Raw genomic sequence first — 21,433 nt, forward strand, 5'->3', positions numbered from 1 at the left:
ATGGGTCCAGAACGCACTTTATTTTGAGTGGGGTACTCTTAAATCAACGTCAAATTTGATAGGTTTACTTAACGTACACGAATGAAATTCTCGTAGATGACAGAGTAGTCAACTATCTTCCAGTTACACCATTATTACATTCTAAACACTTTTCTATTTCCCGTAGTTGACTTGGAAATTCCTAATTGCGTTTCTTTTTCCTCCTCTCAGTATATGTTAACACGGTATGTCTTACTGTTTACTGAACATAATATTAATTTTTATATCAATGTTCCATATTAACATAGAACATTTCATATTAATCATTATTCATATTGTTTACTGACGAGCTAATCAACATTAAATTCATTTTTAATTATTGAACAATAGATCTACATTGTAAACTGAAATCATATATATATATGCACGATGAGAGTAAATGTTAATTCTGTTTTGCACGACAGTTGTGTGTGAAGGTGACAAATACAGTAACACTGCAGCAGTTTCCAGCGTGTCTATATCTAATATGTACGTACGTTTTAATGTATATACATGTATTAAGCTATTTGCTTGCACGGTCCCAATGAGTTACAACACGTGGTGTTTTAATTCAGTGAGTGGGTTTAATTTCCCTTCGTCATGCTGGCACGGCGGGAATCGCACCTATAATTCCTGACAGCGAAGGTAGGAGAGGTACTCAGTGACAGGCTCTTCAACAGACAGGTAATTACTATGTGTGTACAGTAGAGTAGCTTTCATCCATCTTTAATCTACTGCCTTGTACTATTTGTCCTGTGTGGCAAAAATATATATCTTTGGAAATTTTATTGAATTTTCTTTTCTTCAAAGTTTTAAATCATTCTGACAATATTTGATAATGTATTTTATAATTAATCTTAAATTAAATTCATATTATATTATGATTTATGTGAATATAAAATTGTTGTTGGAAGACAGTCGCTATGTAATCGTTATTTTGTACTTCCAAACGATTAGAAGTACGCTACTTAATATAGCTCACGGTTACTGATAGTACAGTTTAACAATAATAATAACGCTTTCCCGTCACACAGGTAGTCCAGGTGTATCGGAAGTATTGTTTACCTGGATAAGATTCTGCGAGTATACAGATAAATTGTGATTTTTCTTTCAAGTTTCGAGCTCCGGACAACACATCGACTTGTGACAGGGAGCAGACGACACTTGTAGGAAAAACCTCACATCATACTACATCCGGCAGAAAAATGTCACTATTGACCAAGACATCAGGTAAGTGAGAATTCAGTCTCCTATTAAATGTGATTATGTGGCTGATTGATTTATTGTGACGAAAATTAACAAAATCTATTGAAACAGAGACAAACAAAACATTCATCACGTTCAACTAAAAACTCCATGGAAGCTGCATCTGCACCCACCCATAATAACAATCTTCACATTTTTTTCCTCTCCAAATTGAAATTTCTAAATCATTTCTCGTATTACTTTCTATCATTATCTGGTCGTGTTACGTAGTCTCGTTTGATATTGTGTGCACACCTGAGTTATCATTGATTTGTGAAAGTCATGCTGCTAGCCCGTCGGTAGTAATGGTTTGTTTACTTCCACGATTGTGCATGGTCATGGCGCTAATTCATGTGTCACGTTAGAAAATGTCCGATTTATGAAATATTTATGACTTGTTTTGCAGCTAAGAATGGGTGTATGTGCTATAGACTGTGGTAGGGTTATGACTTTGAGTTGTAAACCATGGTCGGTCCCTAGTTGTATACTCTGGGTCGGAACCCTATATTTGTACACCGAGGGCCGGAGCCCTAGTTGTACACTACGGGTCGAAACCCTATATTTGTGCACCAAGGTCGGGGCCCTAGTTGTACAACATAGGTCGGAACCTTATATATGTACACCAAGGGCCGGGACCCTAGTTGTAAAACATAGGTCGGAACCCTATATGTGTACACCAAGGGCCGGGGCCCTAGTTGTAAAACATAGGTCGGAACCCTATATTTCTACACCGAGGGCCGGGGCCCTAGTTGTTAACCATAGGTCGGAACACTATATTTCTACACCCGGGGCCCTAGAACCCTATATGTGTAACCAACAAAGGTCGGAACCCTATATTTCTACACCAAGGGTCGGGGCCCTAGTTGTAAAACAAAGGTCGGAACCCTATTTTTCTACACCAAGGGTCGGGGCCCTAGTTGTAAAACATAGGTCGGAACCCTATATTTCTACACCAAGGGTCGGGGCCGTAGTTGTTAACCATAGGTCGGAATCCTATATGTGTACACCATGGGCCGGGGCCCTAGTTGTTAACCACAGGTCGGAACCCTATATGTGTACACCATGGGTGGGGCCCTAGTCGTAAAACATAGGTCGGAACCCTACATTTGTGCACCAAGGGCCGGGGCCCTAGTTGTAAAACATAGGTCGGAACCCTACATTTGTGCACCAAGGGCCGGGGCTTTAGTTGTACACTACGGGTCGAACCCCTATATTTGTACACTATTTTCCGGAGCCATATTAACTTTGTGCAAAACCGAAAAAGTCACGAGAGTTTAGTTTTTCAGATCACAAGGTACGTGACGTCATTTTGGCGCCTTTTTGTCCTATCTTAACCGAATGTTTTGCGCGTCGCTTCAAATGGCACAAAATAAACAGAAAAACACACAATAACTTGATAAAATAGTTCACGGGATAACAATTTTAAAAAAATATCTGAAATGTAAACATACCAATTGAATCGTTGTCATATTTCGTCTGTTGTTAATATGTATGCAATTTGAGTGACAGATCAATAATCTTGCGATCCAACATCATATAGATAAACTTAACACCATGACGACGGTTTAGTTTTGATAACGATATGACAACGCCACCAACAGAACATGTATCAAGATTTGAAAACACCATAAAAAAGAAGTGGTTCAACGATCTGCAACCCGCCGACAGAACTTATATCACGATGACACACCGCCGACAGAGCATGTACAACGATGACACACCGCCGACAGAGCATGTACAACGATGACCCATCGCCGACAGAACTTATATAACGATGACGCACCGCCGACAGAGCATGTACAACGATGACCCATCGCCGACAGAGCATAAACAACGATGACCCATCGCCGACAGAACTTATATAACGATGACACACCGCCGACAGAGCATGTACAACGATGACACACCGCCACCACAACTTATATAACGATGACCCACCGCCGACAGATCATGTACAACGATGACCCATCGCCGACAGAACTTATATAACGATGACACACCGCCGACAGAGCATGTACAACGATGACACATCGCCGACAGAGCATGTACAACGATGACCCATCGCCGACAGAACTTATATAACGATGACACACCGCCGACAGGGCATGTACAACGATGACACACCGCCACCACAACTTATATAACGATGACACACCGCCGACAGATCATGTACAACGATGACCCATCGCCGACAGAACTTATATAACGATGACACACCGCCGACAGGGCATGTACAACGATGACACACCGCCACCACAACTTATATAACGATGACACACCGCCGACAGGGCATGTACAACGATGACACACAGCCGACAGAGCATGTACAACGATGACACATCGCCGACAGAACTTATATAACGATGACGCACCGCCGACAGAGCATAAACAACGATGACACACCGCCGACAGAGCATGTACAACGATGACACATCGCCGACAGAGCATGTACACAATGACGTATCGCCACCAGAACTTATACAACTATGACACACTTCCGATATAAGACACACCGCCGACATGACTGTTATTACGATCTGATAACGCCGACGACAGGACTGTTATTACGATGTGCTAACGCCGACGACAGGACTGTTATTACAATGTGCTAACGCCGACGACAGGACTGTTATTACAATGTGATAACGCCGACGACAGGACTGTTATAACGATGTGCTAACGCCGACGACAGGACTGTTATTACGATGTGCTAACGCCGACGACAGGACTGTTATTACAATGTGCTAACGCCGACGACAGGACTGTTATTACAATGTGATAACGCCGCCGATAGGACTGTTATTACAATGTGATAACGCCGACGACAAGACTGTTATAACGATGTGCTAACGCCGACGACAGGACTGTTATTAAGATCTGATAACGCCGCCGACATGACTTTATAACGATGTGATAACGCCGCCGACAGGACTGTTATTACGATGTGATAACGCCGCCGACAGGACTGTTATTACGATGTGATAACGCCACCGACAGGACTGTTATTAAGATCTGATAACGCCGCCGACAGGACTGTTATTAAGATCTGATAACGCCGCCGACAGGACTGTTATTACGATGTGATAACGCCACCGACAGGACTGTTATTAAGATCTGATAACGCCACCGACAGGACTGTTATTACGATGTGATAACGCCACCGACAGGACTGTTATTAAGATCTGATAACGCCGCCGACAGGACTGTTATTACGATCTGATAACGCCACCGACAGGACTGACAGCCACCGACAGGACTGTTATTAAGATCTGATAACGCCGCCGACAGGACTGTTATTACGATGTGATAACGCCACCGACATGACTTTATAACGATGTGCTTACGCCGACGACAGGACTGTTATTACAATGTGATAACGCCGCTGACAGGACTGTTATTACGATGTGATAACGCCGCCGACAGGACTGTTATTACGATGTGACAACACCGCCGACAGGACTGTTATTAAGATCTGATAACGCCGCCGACAGGACTGTTATTACGATGTGATAACGCCACCGACAGGACTGTTATTACAATGTGATAACGCCGCTGACAGGACTGTTATTACGATGTGATAAGCCGCCTACAGGACTGTTATTACGATGTGAAAACGCCACCGACAGGACTGTTATTACGATGTGCTAACGCCGACGACAAGACTGTTATAACGATGTGATAACGCCGCTGACAGGACTGTTATTACGATGTGATAACGCCGCCGATAGGACTGTTATTACGATGTGATAACGCCGACAAGACTGTTATAACGATGTGATAACGCCACCGACAGGACTGTTATTACGATGTGCTAACGCCGACGACAAGACTGTTATAACGATGTGATAACGCCGACGACAAGACTGTTATAACGATGTGATAACGCCGCCGATAGGACTGTTATTACGATGTGATAACGCCGCCGATAGGACTGTTATTAAGATCTGATAACGCCGCCGATAGGACTGTTAGTACGATGTGATAACGCCGCCGATAGGACTGTTATTAAGATCTGATAACGCCGCCGATAGGACTGTTAGTACGATGTGATAACGCCGCCGATAGGACTGTTAGTACGATGTGATAACGCCACCGATAGGACTGTTAGTACGATGTGATAACGCCGCCGACCTGACTGTTATTACGTTATTATTGTTGATGCAATCACATCAGTTACCTGCCTATCGTCCTGGAGTAATGCTGCACCTCAGGATTACAGCAACCTGATACAAAATTGTATTATATACATGTATGATCTGAAAGACAGCAATCATTTAAATATATACGAGATATAATTACGTCTCCTTCTTGTGTACATACACCTCGGAGAATAATGGAGCCGCCCTCAGCCAAAAATAGTGGTACTCCAACACTAATGTAGGCTATAATGAAACTATATGAAGCCTATCGGGTGGTGTTAGACGACCTTATGACTAAACAGTGGAGTTTTAAACTTCTTATTCTAGTAATTCGGGTGGAATAATTTATTATGTAACCCTAGCATGATTCAGCAAAAATTTAAACGGTGTACCAATGTATTATAACTAGGGTTTTATACGGGATATTTGACCCGGTACTTAGCATTAAATGTCTGTTATATTCTGTATGTATATAAATGAATATCAGAGAGTCCTAAGGTCTCATTATAAAATTACTATTTGAACAAGGAAGGTGATCTCTGATAAAAGCACCATTCTATTGGTGAGCGACACGACGTTCTGTTAAAGCTATGACGATGCACTTTTTTTCTCTGATTAACTATTATCATTGTAAATAAAAGATGATGTCATATTTAGCACTGTGACTTTTACAACAATAGTGGCATTAGAATAACCAGCCGAGGTTTATAAGCACATTAGTTTGTGAACAGTAGAGTACACAACAATACGTCTGCAATGCCTTTCACTTTCTCTCTAATTTGAATTACTTGTTCGTCTTCTGTGCTATCAGCGTTTTTCTATACATACTTGATTGATAGAGAAGAATGATTAACCACCAAACGGACAGATCACCGTCAGACACAAATACTGTAGACAGAACCAAGCCAGTCGGACAGACATTCCATCAACTGATACAACATAGCTACGCAGAACGACTCCTCCGAGTTAGAAATAGTTCATTATACAAGAAAAAGTTATATAAAATCGTTAACCCTCCAGAGAACATTATATGAAATCGTTAACCATCCAGGGAACATTATATAAAGTTGTTAACCCTACAAGAACCATTCCTTCAAGGAACATATTATTAAAAATATCTCTCCGGGAAATCGTTTGTAAAAATTATTAACCTTACGGACCCGATCCCACAGGGAATTTTTTCTTTTTTTTTTAAATAAGGTTTAAAGAAACCCTTTATAAAATTGTTAAACCTTCAAGAAACAATACTGCGGGAACTATGTTTAAAAAATGACCTCAAAAGAAATCTGTTTATGAAATTGTCAACCATGCATTGACCAATCCTACAGTTGAAAATATCTTTTAAAAATATCGTTACAGGATTTTTTTTTATAAAATCGTTGCACCTTACGGAGCCAATCCTACAGAACAAATTTGTAAAGAATAACTCTATTGAAAACTTATTTTATATAAAATCGGATTGTATCTTTTAAAACAACACTTCATGGACCATTTTATAATACAATTGTTTCTGATATATAACCTTACAGGAACATTTCTTATGTTTACCTTCAAGAAATGAAAAACTTCAGGAAACATTTCATAGAGAAGATACCTTTACGGGAAGTGATTTTTTTCTGATATCCCTTACTGGGAACATTTCATGAAGAAGGCAAAATAGTAGCTATGTCTTTTGTTAAATTAAAACGGAAAAAAGAAAAACAAAACAAACAAATAAAACCCAAAAGATATAAATAGAACAGAAATAATAGGCAACCCTACATTTTTTGTATGATCTTTTAGAATAAACTTACAAGAATTATTATATAAAATAGAAAACCCGGCAGAAATTGTTTTATGGTCAGAAACCTTAGAGAAATTATCTTATAAAGCAGGTGAACTATAGGATATGAAGGTGTCCGTGTGTTTGCGGAATGTTGTATACAATCCTTTATTGTGTAGTTACATGTATGTAGAAGTGTCCACCAGCCTAGTTTAACTCTCTCACGCGCGACTGCATATTACATTAGAATTCCCATCAGTATGGCGGGTGGTCAGGTGCACGTACCATTTGATACCAAGCTGTACCAAACCAAAAAACACGGACCTACTGACAGTGACGAGGCAGATTTTCTAATTCAATCATATGGTTAGAAGTCGCGTATGACATCGCACGCAAGTACCGAAACTCACGTGGTAGCCCTAGTACCGTCACTGGGTGGTCACTGAACTGAAAGTTTAATGCTTTGTAAATGTATCTCGATTCGTATCAGCATATTGTGTAAATCCTATATATATGACAATGGTACATAGGGGTACAGATTTACTCGTGTGTAAGTGTATAGAAATAACGCAGAACTCCTAATACGTTCACCATAGTCATCAAAACGACAGGTAATATATAGTAACACCTACCGATTTAATTCATTTAAATATTGTCAAGGTTCAGGTAATACACATGTACTTTTGAAATGATCAGGTATATAGAAATTGGAAAAAAGTTATTGAGTTATGGGGTTGGTGCAGTCCCCCATCTAGAATCTGACATCTTTTATGATCGATCTTGGTTTTGCCTGAGAGGCCTCCTAGGGTTGGCTCTTAACACCTATGACTGGCGATTTGCAGAACGACAAAACAGCAGTATAATCCATGTTACTGTGTATTGAAAGCGCTGATAAATATTTTTTAAATCCTTCGTAGGCTTTTTACTACGTGATACGAAACGAAACAATGATTAATATCCGGAGCATGATGATAACATTTGTTGTCAATTTTCTTTTCATTTGAATTATTACGTTAAATAATCAAACATCTTAAATATCTTTTTTTTAAAATTCTTGGTCCGTGAGAATAAAAGGTAGCCTATCGTACCCATCACTAAGCTACCGAGACATCCGTGTTATCGTACACCTCCCCCCTCCTCCCCTCTCCTCCCCCCCCGGACCATGACTTAGGTATAAAGATGCCGCGTAATGGTAATTATTCTGATGTTACGTGTTATCTAACTACCATGAAATTAGATATTCACTTCGACAAGCCCCTGTAAAAATGTGTGTTGAAAAATCATCCGCTGTATTTATGGGACGCGAGACGGTAACATTTTCTCTTTCGCTGCTTCCTAGGTTGGGTGACTCAGCAAGTTTGTGGACGTTTACGGAATACAAACATGACTATAAGTAGGGACTACTATGACTCTTCAGTATTTCACGGGCTGTATTACATATCAGTGTTCTGAACAGTCAATACATCCCCAGGTGTTAAGTCAATATACATCTGTATCACATACAGCGTTATCGCAGCCGGAAAAGTCATAGACGGATGCAGGAGACTGTAAAAGATAAACATACCATATATAAGTTTGTGATTTACAAGCACCTTACATTTGGAATGCTATCTATTTTAAAGATGCATTTTGTGAGCAATTATAAATGAGAATTGTATTAAGCATATAAAATATTATCACATAAAACATCAACGATAAGAAAAAATTACATTTACACGTATTGTTAAAGAAATATGAAATATTTCAGTACAACCTATCTAATCCTGGTTAGTAATTAAATGTGTAAGTCTGTATTTAGCATGACTCGGCAAAGTGAGTCACCCGCATAGTTACAGATCCTTTATACTATTTAAGTATGATAATTACTCGGGCACGACAAAGTTGACGATATCTTCAACAGGACGTCATTTCAATTCGACAATTTAAAAATGTCTCTATGCATTTTATTACTAGTTTGTAGTTAACAAAGAAATTTGAAGGCAGGCAGAAAATACAGAATTGAACGTAGAAATATATTCGATACTAACTTAGAACCCAGAAAGCGGCAGTCGAACCTGATAAATATTTATGTAGTGGTGTGCGGTGGGCCTCTAGTATTGCCAGCCCACGAGTAATTTTCGTTTTACTCAGTCTCCTCAATCTTAATAACTGTTTAATAACTGAAAGCACAAACTATTTTCTTCCCATCGGACAGAAGTATCGACACTTCCGATGAAGGTAAGATATCAGTGAACCGCTTGCACGCACAGAACATAAAAACGTATTCTGAGTATATCTCATTATTGTTGTTTACAGACGTCAACGGAAAGAAGCGAATTAATCAGTTCGGGGATTATGATGACACGTCAAACATGACGTGTACGCATTGGAATGACAGATGGCGGAAAGGACAAACACAATTTCATATGCCAAAAGTTCATCCGTACGTGCTTCCCTTTTCTCTCTGGCTGTACATAAAGTAAAAATTAACACGGTAGTTTGCTAACGTTTTCAAGGCCAGTGGCCATCTCCAGACGATTTTAAATTCATATATGCATTGTATTATAACAACGTTTCATAAATGTTGTAGTTTAGTTGTCAATGACGTATAATATCAGTATAGAAACACCACAGTTTTATAGAATCATGCGATAACTGTATGAAGTATATGATACAGTTTGATGTAACTGATAGGTTTTATTTCTATATAAGTTTAAGTAGGTATAGTAAATATCTAAATGATATAATCATACGCTTTATAGTTCTTGATTCGTATAATTTTCGCGGTTCTATCAAAAGCTTGAAGCAAAAAAAAGGTGTACTTTTCGAGAAAGTGATAAACCAAACAGTGGCTTTATCAATGAAATATTGGTTATCAGTTTGACATTTTTTCGCCTTGATATTCAATCATCGTAAATATATTTATTTATTTATTTATATTTGAAAATTGAAAATAATAATATTTACAATCAGTACAAGCCAGTATGTTGCTTCATAAACAAACCTTGATATTACGATATCGATGAGTTTTATTTCAAATTGCTATCATACTTTTAATACGTTTCGCCTTCCACACATGATAGATTACATAATTATCATATCGCCTGTTTGTTGTATGTGTTGACCCCCAATTTCGTTAATCATTGACATTTCAGGATGTTGATAAAACATATCGACCGATTGACAGATGGAAAAACTAACCTTCGTTTTTTCGTACCGTTATGCGGTAAAACTATGGATTTAAATTGGTAAGAATATTGACAATTTTTTATAATTCCCAACGATTAAACGTTATCATTTCTTAGAAAATATTTGCAGGTTTCAATACATATATCTAGTCAAATGGCCTGATTTTTGCAACAAAAATACAGAACCATGCCCTTATTTCAAAATGTATTTATATATACATATTTGTATAATGTGGTAAATTGTTACATCGGCTGGTCGTAGAAATTTCCAGCACCAACACTCAATTCTTAAAAATATGCATATGGAATAGATCAAATGTTTTTTATCTTCCACTGCCCTTTCAATGCATATATAAAAACCACATCAAATTATTCATTGCAGGTTGCTTGAGCGGGGGCATGAAGTCGTTGGTTGTGACTGTTCCGAAGAGGGATGCAAAGAAATCTTCAAACGACATAATATATCTTACAAGACCGAATATAAAGCCAACGTCCGCAGCACAGTACTCCAGGTATTCTTAAAACATGTTTGTTCTGACACTTTTACTACCTTTAGATAGATGTCTTCATAATGTTATCGTGACTCTCCAGATCTGAAGTATAATTTGATTTTTTGTGTGTAAAAGGTTTTAGGAACACGTTAAACTACATGGTTTGTGTAAAAGGTTTTAGGAACACGTTAAACTACATGGTTTGTGTAAAGGGTTTAGGAACACGTTAAACTACAGGGTTTGTGTAAAGGGTTTAGGAACACGTTAAACTACAGGGTTTGTGTAAAGGGTTTAGGAACACGTTACACTACATGGTTTATGTAAAGGGTTTAGGATCACGTTACACTACATGGTTTGTGTAAAGGGTTTAGGAACACGTTACACTACATGGTTTGTGTAAAGGGTTTAGGAACACGTTACACTACATGGTTTGTGTAAAGGGTTTAGGAACACGTTACACTACATGGTTTGTGTAAAGGGTTTAGGAACACGTTACACTACATGGTTTATGTAAAGGGTTTAGGAACACGTTACACTACATGGTTTATGTAAAGGGTTTAGGAACACGTTACACTACATGGTTTGTGTAAAGGGTTTTAGGAACACGTTACACTACATGTTTTGTGTAAAGGGTTTTAGGAACACGTTACACTACATGGTTTGTGTAAAGGGTTTTAGGAACACGTTACACTACATGGTTTGTGTAAAGGGTTTAGGAACACGTTACACTACATGTTTTGTGTAAAGGGTTTATGAACACGTTACACTACATGGTTTGTGTAAAGGGTTTAGGAACACGTTACACTTCATGGTTTGTGTAAAGGGTTTAGGAACACGTTACACTACATGGTTTATGTAAAGGGTTTAGGAACACGTTACACTACATGGTTTGTGTAAAAGGGTTTAGGAACACGTTAAACTACATGGTTTGTGTAAAAGGGATTAGGAACACGTTACACTACATGGTTTGTGTAAAAGGGATTAGGAACACGTTACACTACATGGTTTGTGTAAAAGGGTTTAGGAACACGTTAAACTACATGGTTTGTGTAAAGGGTTTAGGAACACGTTAAACTACATGGTTTGTGTAAAAGGGTTTTAGGAACACGTTACACTACATGGTTTGTGTAAAGGGTTTAGGAACACGTTACTTACACTACATGGTTTATGTAAAGGGTTTGAGAACACGTTACACTACATGGTTTGTGTAAAAGGGTTTAGGAACACGTTAAACTACATGGTTTGTGTAAAAGGAATTAGGAACACGTTACACTACATGGTTTGTGTAAAAGGGATTAGGAACACGTTAAACTACATGGTTTGTGTAAAAGGGTTTAGGAACACGTTAAACTACATGGTTTGTGTAAAAGGGTTTAGGAACACGTTAAACTACATGGTTTGTGTAAAAGGGTTTTAGGAACACGTTACACTACATGGTTTGTGTAAAAGGGATTAGGAACACCTTAAACAACTACATGGTTTGTGTAAAAGGGTTTAGGAACACGTTAAACTACATGGTTTGTGTAAAAGGGTTTTAGGAACACGTTACACTACATGGTTTGTGTAAAAGGGATTAGGAACACGTTACACTACATGGTTTGTGTAAAAGGGTTTAGCAACACGTTAAACTACATGGTTTGTGTAAAAGGGTTTAGGAACACGTTAAACTACATGGTTTGTGTAAAAGGGTTTTAGGAACACGTTACACTACATGGTTTGTGTAAAGGGTTTAGGAACACGTTACTTACACTACATCGTTTATGTAAAGGGTTTAAGAACACGTTACACTACATGGTTTGTGTAAAAGGGTTTAGGAACACGTTAAACTACATGGTTTGTGTAAAAGGGTTTAGGAACACGTTAAACTACATGGTTTGTGTAAAAGGGTTTTAGGAACACGTTACACTACATGGTTTGTGTAAAGGGTTTAGGAAGACGTTACACTACATGGTTTGTGTAAAGGGTGAACACGTTACACTACATGGTTTGTGTAAAGGGTTTAGGATCACGTTACACTACATGGTTTGTGTAAAGGGTTTAGGAAGACGTTACACTACATGGTTTGTGTAAAGGGTGAACACGTTACACTACATGGTTTGTGTAAAGGGTTTAGGAAGACGTTACACTACATGGTTTGTGTAAAGGGTGAACACGTTACACTACATGGTTTGTGTAAAGGGTGAACACGTTAAACTACATGGTTTGTGTAAAGTATTTAGGAACACGTTACACTACATGATTTGTGTAAAGGGTATAGGAACACGTTAAACTACATGGTTTGTGTAAAGTATTTAGGAACACGTTACACTACATGGTTTGTGTAAAGTATTTAGGAACACGTTACTTACACTACATGGTTTATGTAAAGGGTTTAAGAACACGTTACACTACATGTGTTTGTGTACATGGTTTGTGTAAAAGGGTTTAGGAACACGTTAAACTACATGGTTTGTGTAAAGGGTTTAGGAACACGTTACACTACATGGTTTGTGTAAAGTATTTAGGAACACGTTACACTACATGGTTTGTGTAAAGGGTTTAGGAACACGTTAAACTACATGGTTTGTGTAAAAGGGTTTTAGGAACACGTTAAACTACATGGTTTGTGTAAAGGGTTTAGGAACACGTTAAACTACATGGTTTGTGTAAAGGGTTTAGGAACACGTTAAACTACATGGTTTGTGTAAAGGGTTTAGGAACACGTTAAACTACATGGTTTGTGTAAAGGGTTTAGGAACACGTTGAACTAAATGGTTTGTGTAAAAGGTTTAGGAACACGTTGGGTTTAATTTTGTAATTATGAGAAGGTATTTAGTAAACTTTGATCGTAATTCACCATTGCTATCCTTATATCTATGATAGACATCACATGGCCTAGAATGCACCGTATTTTTCTATATCACCTTTTACGTTATATATCCATTCATGTATATGTTTCTCTATTTAATCGTGATCAAGTATGCTATAAATACACATTCAGATTAAGTGGGTATCTTTTGTGATATCTCCGTCGCCCATTAAAATGTACTGTAAAACATGAAATACCTGACTACTTACCAATCTGTTATCATAGAAAGCCGCCGTTCCCTTTGTACTGTTGTTTAAGTCTCACGAACAAAGCTATGCAGTTCGACATTAGCGTTCTTTTCATTGGAGAGATTGTAAATCTTAATTGAACATAATTACTAACCTTTGTCTTCCTTGTGAAGTAGATCGGTTGTCACTTAATCACAACATACCTTGGACTATAACTGTGAATTTACATAAGAAAATTCAAGTCGTAAATTATAACTGCCATGTCATTCAGTTTCTGCATTAATTAAGTAAAGATTATTCATACACGTAAAGCGTCGTTATCATCGACATTTTTCCAATACGAAAACGGAAATCTTGCAATGTTCATTTAAAATTTTATCGTACGTGTCACAAACTTTCAAGATTATTTTCTATATAAAACAAAAAAAAAATCATCCTCGCTTCTACCGAAATAAATTCATTTTGCGTCTAAACTGATCCTTCATTTTCCTTTTGTTCCGTTAGGGGACCGACAAGAAGCTCTCTCTTTATGTAGGAGATTATTTTGACCTCCAAAGGTTGGTATGCCATAATTACATTGATACCGGGCCTAAACAATACTAGACTATATATGGCTGAGTCATTTTCGTACATTTTTTTATAAAATATTCCTTTATAATTTAAGATTCCGATAATCGGTTATTGCATGTAGTGTTTTATAATTGAATATTTAAACTTACTTTTAATTTTTTTTACACCAAATAGCTACATTGTACTCAAGACAAAAATATATATGAAGATATTTTTTTTCTGGTGAAGGTGACAATTCCTAGTAAACGAAAGGTCACAAATGTTTTTCTGTAAGAAAATTGTTTCGTGTATTTATCTATTAAAACGAGTTATGTTACCTGACGAAATAAGAAGTAGTTATGTTACCTGGCGAAGTAAGAAATCATTATTTTACCTGGCGAAGTAAGAAGTAGTTATGTTACCTGACGAAGTAAGAAGTAGTTATGTTACCTGACGAAGTAAGAAGTAGTTATGTTACCTGACGAAGTAAGAAGTAGTTATGTTACCTGGCGAAGTAAGAATAGTTATGTTACATGGCGAAGTAAGAAGTAGTTATGTTACCTGGCGAAGTAAGAAGTAGTTATGTTACCTGACGAAGTAAGAAGTAGTTATGTTACCTGGCGAAGTAAGAAGTAGTTATGTTACCTGACGAAGTAAGAAGTAGTTATGTTACCTGGCGAAGTAAGAAGTAGTTATGTTACCTGGCGAAGTAAGAAGTAGTTATGTTACCTGACGAAGTAAGAAGTAGTTATGTTACCTGACGAAATAAGAAGTAGTTATGTTACCTGGCGAAGTAAGAAGTAGTTATGTTACCTGACGAAGTAAGAAGTAGTTATGTTACCTGACGAAGTAAGAAGTAGTTATGTTACCTGACGAAGTAAGAAGTAGTTATGTTACCTGACGAAGTAAGAAGTAGTTATGTTACCTGGCGAAGTAAGAAGTAGTTATGTTACCTGACGAAGTAAGAAGTAGTTATGTTACCTGGCGAAGTAAGAAGTAGTTATGTTACCTGACGAAGTATTTATGAAGAAATAGTTTTTTACCTAAAAAAGTTATGTTACCTGACGAAGTAAGATAGAATTTATTTACCTGGCGAAGTAAGAAGTAGGAATGTTACCTGACGAAGTAAGAAGTAGTTATTTCCCTTCACAGGACCCCCATTTGACTGCCAACAGAACCAAGTAGAGGAGTACTTTGGTAAGGAATATTTTACCGTTAAGAGTAAGAAGTAGTTATGTTACCTACGCACACAAACGCCACATGTGCGTAAATGTTCTACAGAAAAAAACCAGCTTCGATATATATACACTTGATTCATACTTTCGAAATGGATAGCCACGAGAAAAAAGAACTGATAAAACAGAATTCGGGTTTTTAATATGGGTAATCTATTTTTTGTAAAATTAAGCAAAAGTAAGCATTTTTTGTATCAGACATGTAAGTACTTACCCTGTGATAAGACGAAAGCTGTTACGTCCTGTAAAAGGGATTACCGTTGTAATTGTGCTTTCCTTCATTCTTAGTGGCATTTATTAGTGGCCACCCCTATAAACAACCTAGGCAACCTCCTCGGAATTTCTTGTAAACTCTAACACAAAAGATTGAAAAAATAATACTTATAATGAAAAAAAAATACACCAGGTATAATACTGAACCTGTTATATGTAAAATATGAAAACACAGAAAATACAGAAGTGTCTTTCGGACTTTAAAGTTTAAATCCCTTACCTCATTCTTAGTTTTCAACAATATGAAACCTGTTTACAAGTATATGTGTGCATGCCTCATTAGAATATTCCGGGGAGTTATTCTAAGCCACTAAACCATCTTCACAATCGACATTTTGTCTTATCTGCTGTGAATCTCTGGAGAATTTTAACTGTGTAGACATGTCATAAAAAACTTATAACATGTGCTTTTTCTAAAACCACGCTACTTATATTTGTGTTTCTGTCTAGATGACATGTTGTAAAAAATAAAATAATTTTCAAAAACCTAAAAATGTTGGTACTTCATAACAAAACAGGAAATTGCCGGTATACGTATTCTACATGTGAAGAAACGACCATGATTGTAATTTTAGGGTACCGGTATCCCTTTTGAAACGTCCATGTTTTTGTTAAATGCTCGGCAGTTTGAATGCCTCGATGTCGATGATATTTGATATCTGGTGTGTGATGACTACGTATTCCTTACACAGATGGCCATTTTTCAATTAATAAATACCAGCCTATAATTTTGCTAACATAAAAAGATTATGAAGGATAATCGAAACATGTTGTACGTGTTTTACATTTATGTCTTTTTTTTTCGTTGAATCAGAATTTGTTAATGACCTATTCGCCTCTATTATTACGTTCTGTAATTACTCTATAATATCAAAATTTATTAAAAGACGAAATGTTGTCTGGAACACAAAACGATCATCTGTTTTATAAATTGATTCAACAATTTCACGTCTGCTTCCTTTGACCTTTGCCCTCTTCATGACGGGCGCTGATTGGTTCAGTCATCATGACCTAACGCTACACTTTATTTCTGAGTAAGATTATTCCTTTATTGAAAGCCCACTGACGGGTTAAAGATAATATATTCCTTTGACCCTCGAATCTTTCTCCAACTCCATGTAAATAGTTGGTTGCATGACGTCCTCCATAGTTAAACATTATTTAACCGGAAATCATTAACCCGTTGTCCTTATATGGGTATAAATTATTGTACAAAAAGACACAAGTGTTTAGGTCGTCCTTCTAGGACTTGTCAGTGATGATTAGGGCCTAAATTTTGAAGCCTAGGAGGCGACAAAGTAAAACCCAAAGTGGTCGTAAGAAAAGTAAAAAATATCATTGTTCACTTTATAGGACGGAACAAATGTTGGTCAAAAATGAATGACTTTATAGAACTTAAAACGTTAACAATTATAAATGTTTTATATGTTTCTCTCACAGCCAAAAAATACCTCTATTAAAAAAAAATCAGCCTAACATACATTTATATATCACAAAGATATGTATACAATTCATAATTTCTGCAATTTACAAATATTTTAAAATTTGTTTTTAATAACAAATTTATAAAATGAATCGTAAATTTAGCTAAAAGTCGATAGTAGGACAAAATTATGGACAAAGAATAATTTGCTACGTCATCATTTAAAAAGTCCAGGTAAAATAAGACAGGGTGTTTAAGTAGAGAACGTCACTCCAGCTTACACATAAACGACAGCTGTGATAAAGATTTGCGTGTTGTCACGTACTTAAAATGAGACCCCGTAAAATTGTCATTCTAACAAGCATCGAACATTTCCAACTTCAATATCACATAAGATATGGGATTCGTGTTGTTGAAGTGGTTTTTGTTACCAGTTCAAGCACTGAAAAAAACCCCAAACAAACAAACAAACAACATATATCTCCCATTCTTATCCAAATGGTCTACATAATGATCTTGCCACCTACCGCAAAGAAGATTTTAAAAAATTAAAGTATTCTCACAAACTCACCCACAGGAACAAACGTCTCGTAGCGTGACAAAGAGAATGACAACGTTCCTTGTATGATCTGGTACTAAAAATTGATTTCTAATTTAAAAAAAAAAATACATTCTTCTTTTGGAGTTCACAAAATTATGAATATAATCTTGATTCTTGTGATGTTTTGTGATCCAATAAAAACAAGGAATGTCCACACATTATTGAAAGTTTGTAGGCAACTGTTAGCATCTGATAATCCCTGTTATATCCCCTAAATTACTTTTTATGTATTCATTCAAACTTGAACAGTTGAAAAATTTTAACCTACCCGTCTTTAAATCCTAAAGTATTTTCCATCGGTAAATTACTGAGAAATGACCGCTGTGTCATGCTTTGTGTAATTTAAGGATACAGGGGAGTTAAAAAGTAAAACGATACGTGTTTGAAACTGCAGAAATGTATAGTTTTAAGAAGTGGATACGATTTTTTTGTTGTTGAACAGGACGAAAAACAGATGCCAGATTGATCTGGACAGTGTATAGTGGGACATCTTTGACACTGTATGTTCAGGGCCTGGGTGTGTTACACAGACATAAGGGTAAACGACTGTCTCAATTAACATCACCAAGTCAATCAAGGAACCAGTCGTACAGAATGAAATCATCGTCAGTGTTCATATCATCATTGCTTCTGAAATAGCAAAACACGTGCACATGAATACTGCGCGTCTGTCCATTAGGGGCGGGTATTTAGATAACACATCCTCTGTTTAAAAAGTCTTTTGCTCTTCGTTTAAATTAAATTAAGTAGAACTAATTCTAACAGCTTGGGGACAGTAAACTTGCTTCCTCCGACTTGCTATACATTGTATTCACATACTTGATGCACGTGCACACACGTGCATTTGGCCTATGCCTACAATCGTCTTTATTAGAAAGTGTAATACTGTGGAAATGAACATCACACCAGGCACGTGTGTTTTGCCGCCAACATGTCATTTTATGTTAAAGTCTTTTTTGCTCTAAGAAAAAAAAAATAAATCGCATTATTTTCATTGGAACCGGTTACAGTAAACCTTATGTTGAACAAGCAAACACATAATCACACGTACGGTAGTGTACATGTGAATAAATATCACACAGTTCGCCTTAATTGTCCTTCGATAATCCAAATAAAATTTTAAATTAAATTTTTGGTTTTTAATTATTATTTTTTTTGCACCTACATCACTTTATCATCAGCACGTCAAATCCTAGCCTTACGAAACCAGAATCCTGAAAGAGAAAAAAAAATTTATTACGATATTCAATTTCTTATGGTCTATTCATTGTGATTTTTGAAGTTTGTTTAAAAAGTTTCCTAGAGGCACGTATTATCCAAGCTTTCTTAAAAATATTTTTATAGCAGATCAGTTGTTTACACTTGACAAATTATTTCAGGGCATCTCACTATTAAAAATGCAAATGATTTCTTTTAAGATAAATCTTAGTAATTTGTATTGTTTTAAAACCTGTTTGTTAAACGGTATAAATAAAATACACACTATTGTAGACCTCAAACATTACACACTATTGTAGACCTCAAACATTACACACTATTGTAGACCTCAAACATTACACACTATTGTAGACCTCAAACATTACACACTATTGTAGACCTCAAACATTACACACTATTGTAGACCTCAAACATTACACATTATTGTAGACCTCAAACATTACACACTATTGTAGACCTCAAACATTACACACTATTGTAGACCTCAAACATTACACACTATTGTAGACCTCAAACATTACACACTATTGTAGACCTCAAACATTACACACTATTGTAGACACACTCAAACATTACACACTATTGTAGACCTCAAACATTACACACTATTGTAGACCTCAAACATTACACACTATGTAGACCTCAAACATTACACACTATTGTCAAACATTACACACTATTGTAGACCTCAAACATTACACACTATTGTAGACCTCAAACATTACACACTATTGTAGACCTCAAACATTACACACTATTGTAGACCTCAAACATTACACACTATGACCTCAAACATTACACACTATTGTAGACCTCAAACATCATACACTATGACCTCGAACATTTCAAACTATTGTAGACCTCAAACATTACACACTATTGTAGACCTCAAACATTACACACTATTGGAGACCTCAAACATTACACACTATTGTAGACCTCAAACATTACACACTATTGTAGACCTCAAACATTACACACTATTGTAGACCTCAAACATTACACACTATTGTAGATCTCAAACATTACACACTATTGTAGACCTCAAACATTACACACTATTGTAGACCTCAAACATTACTCACTATTGTAGATCTCAAACATTACACAGTATGACCCAAAACATTTCAAACTATTGTAGATCTCAAACATTACACACTATGACCTCAAACATTACACACTATTGTAGACCTCAAACATTACACACTATTGTAGACCTCAAACATTACACACTCAAACATTACACACTATTGTAGACCTCAAACATTACACACTATTGTAGACCTCAAACATTACACACTATTGTAGACCTCAAACATTACACACTATTGTAGACCTCAAACATTACACACTATTGTAGACCTCAAACATTACACACTATTGTAGACCTCAAACATTACACACTATTGTAGACCTCAAACATTACACACTATTGTAGACCTCAAACATTACACACTATTGTAGACCTCAAACATTACACACTATTGTAGATCTCAAACATTACACACTATTGTAGACCTCAAACATTACACACTATTGTAGACCTCAAACATTACACACTATTGTAGACCTCAAACATTACACACTATTGTAGACCTCAAACATTACACACTATTGTAGACCTCAAACATTACACACTATTGTAGACCTCAAACATTACACACTATTGTAGACCTCAAACATTACACACTATTGTAGACCTCAAACATTACACACTATTGTAGACCTCAAACATTACACACTATTGTAGACCTCAAACATTACACACTATTGTAGACCTCAAACATTACACACTATTGTAGACCTCAAACATTACACACTATTGTAGACCTCAAACATTACACACTATTGTAGACCTCAAACATTACACACTATTGTAGACCTCAAACATTACACACTATTGTAGACCTCAAACATTACACACTATTGTAGACCTCAAACATTACACACTATTGTAGACCTCAAACATTACACACTATTGTAGACCTCAAACATTACACACTATTGTAGACCTCAAACATTACACACTATTGTAGACCTCAAACATTACACACTATTGTAGACCTCAAACATTACACACTATTGTAGACCTCAAACATTACACACTATTGTAGACCTCAAACATTACACACTATTGTAGACCTCAAACATTACACACTATTGTAGACCTCAAACAAACATTACACACTATTGTAGACCTCAAACATTACACACTATTGTAGACCTCAAACATTCTCAAACATTACACACTATTGTAGACCTCAAACATTACACAC

The 21,433-nt window shown here is 36.6% G+C and overlaps 1 protein-coding gene across 1 annotated transcript in view; it reads left to right on the forward strand.

Moving 5' to 3' along the window:
* The first annotated feature begins 1,188 nt into the window (after nucleotides 1-1,188).
* Nucleotides 1,189-21,433, forward strand: part of LOC132552119 (thiopurine S-methyltransferase-like) — a 29,125-nt gene continuing 8,880 nt past the window's right edge. The window contains exons 1-5 of the mRNA XM_060216257.1: nucleotides 1,189-1,248; nucleotides 9,460-9,586; nucleotides 10,299-10,391; nucleotides 10,714-10,843; nucleotides 14,363-14,415. Of these exons, the coding sequence (XP_060072240.1) occupies nucleotides 1,224-1,248; nucleotides 9,460-9,586; nucleotides 10,299-10,391; nucleotides 10,714-10,843; nucleotides 14,363-14,415 (428 nt within the window). The 5' untranslated portion in view covers nucleotides 1,189-1,223. The remainder of the gene's footprint in view (nucleotides 1,249-9,459; nucleotides 9,587-10,298; nucleotides 10,392-10,713; nucleotides 10,844-14,362; nucleotides 14,416-21,433) is intronic.

The sequence above is a fragment of the Ylistrum balloti genome, unplaced genomic scaffold (genome assembly GCF_031769215.1).
Source record: "Ylistrum balloti isolate Yb309-2 unplaced genomic scaffold, AGI_CSIRO_Ybal_v1 Utg370238, whole genome shotgun sequence".
NCBI lineage: Eukaryota > Metazoa > Mollusca > Bivalvia > Pectinida > Pectinidae > Ylistrum > Ylistrum balloti.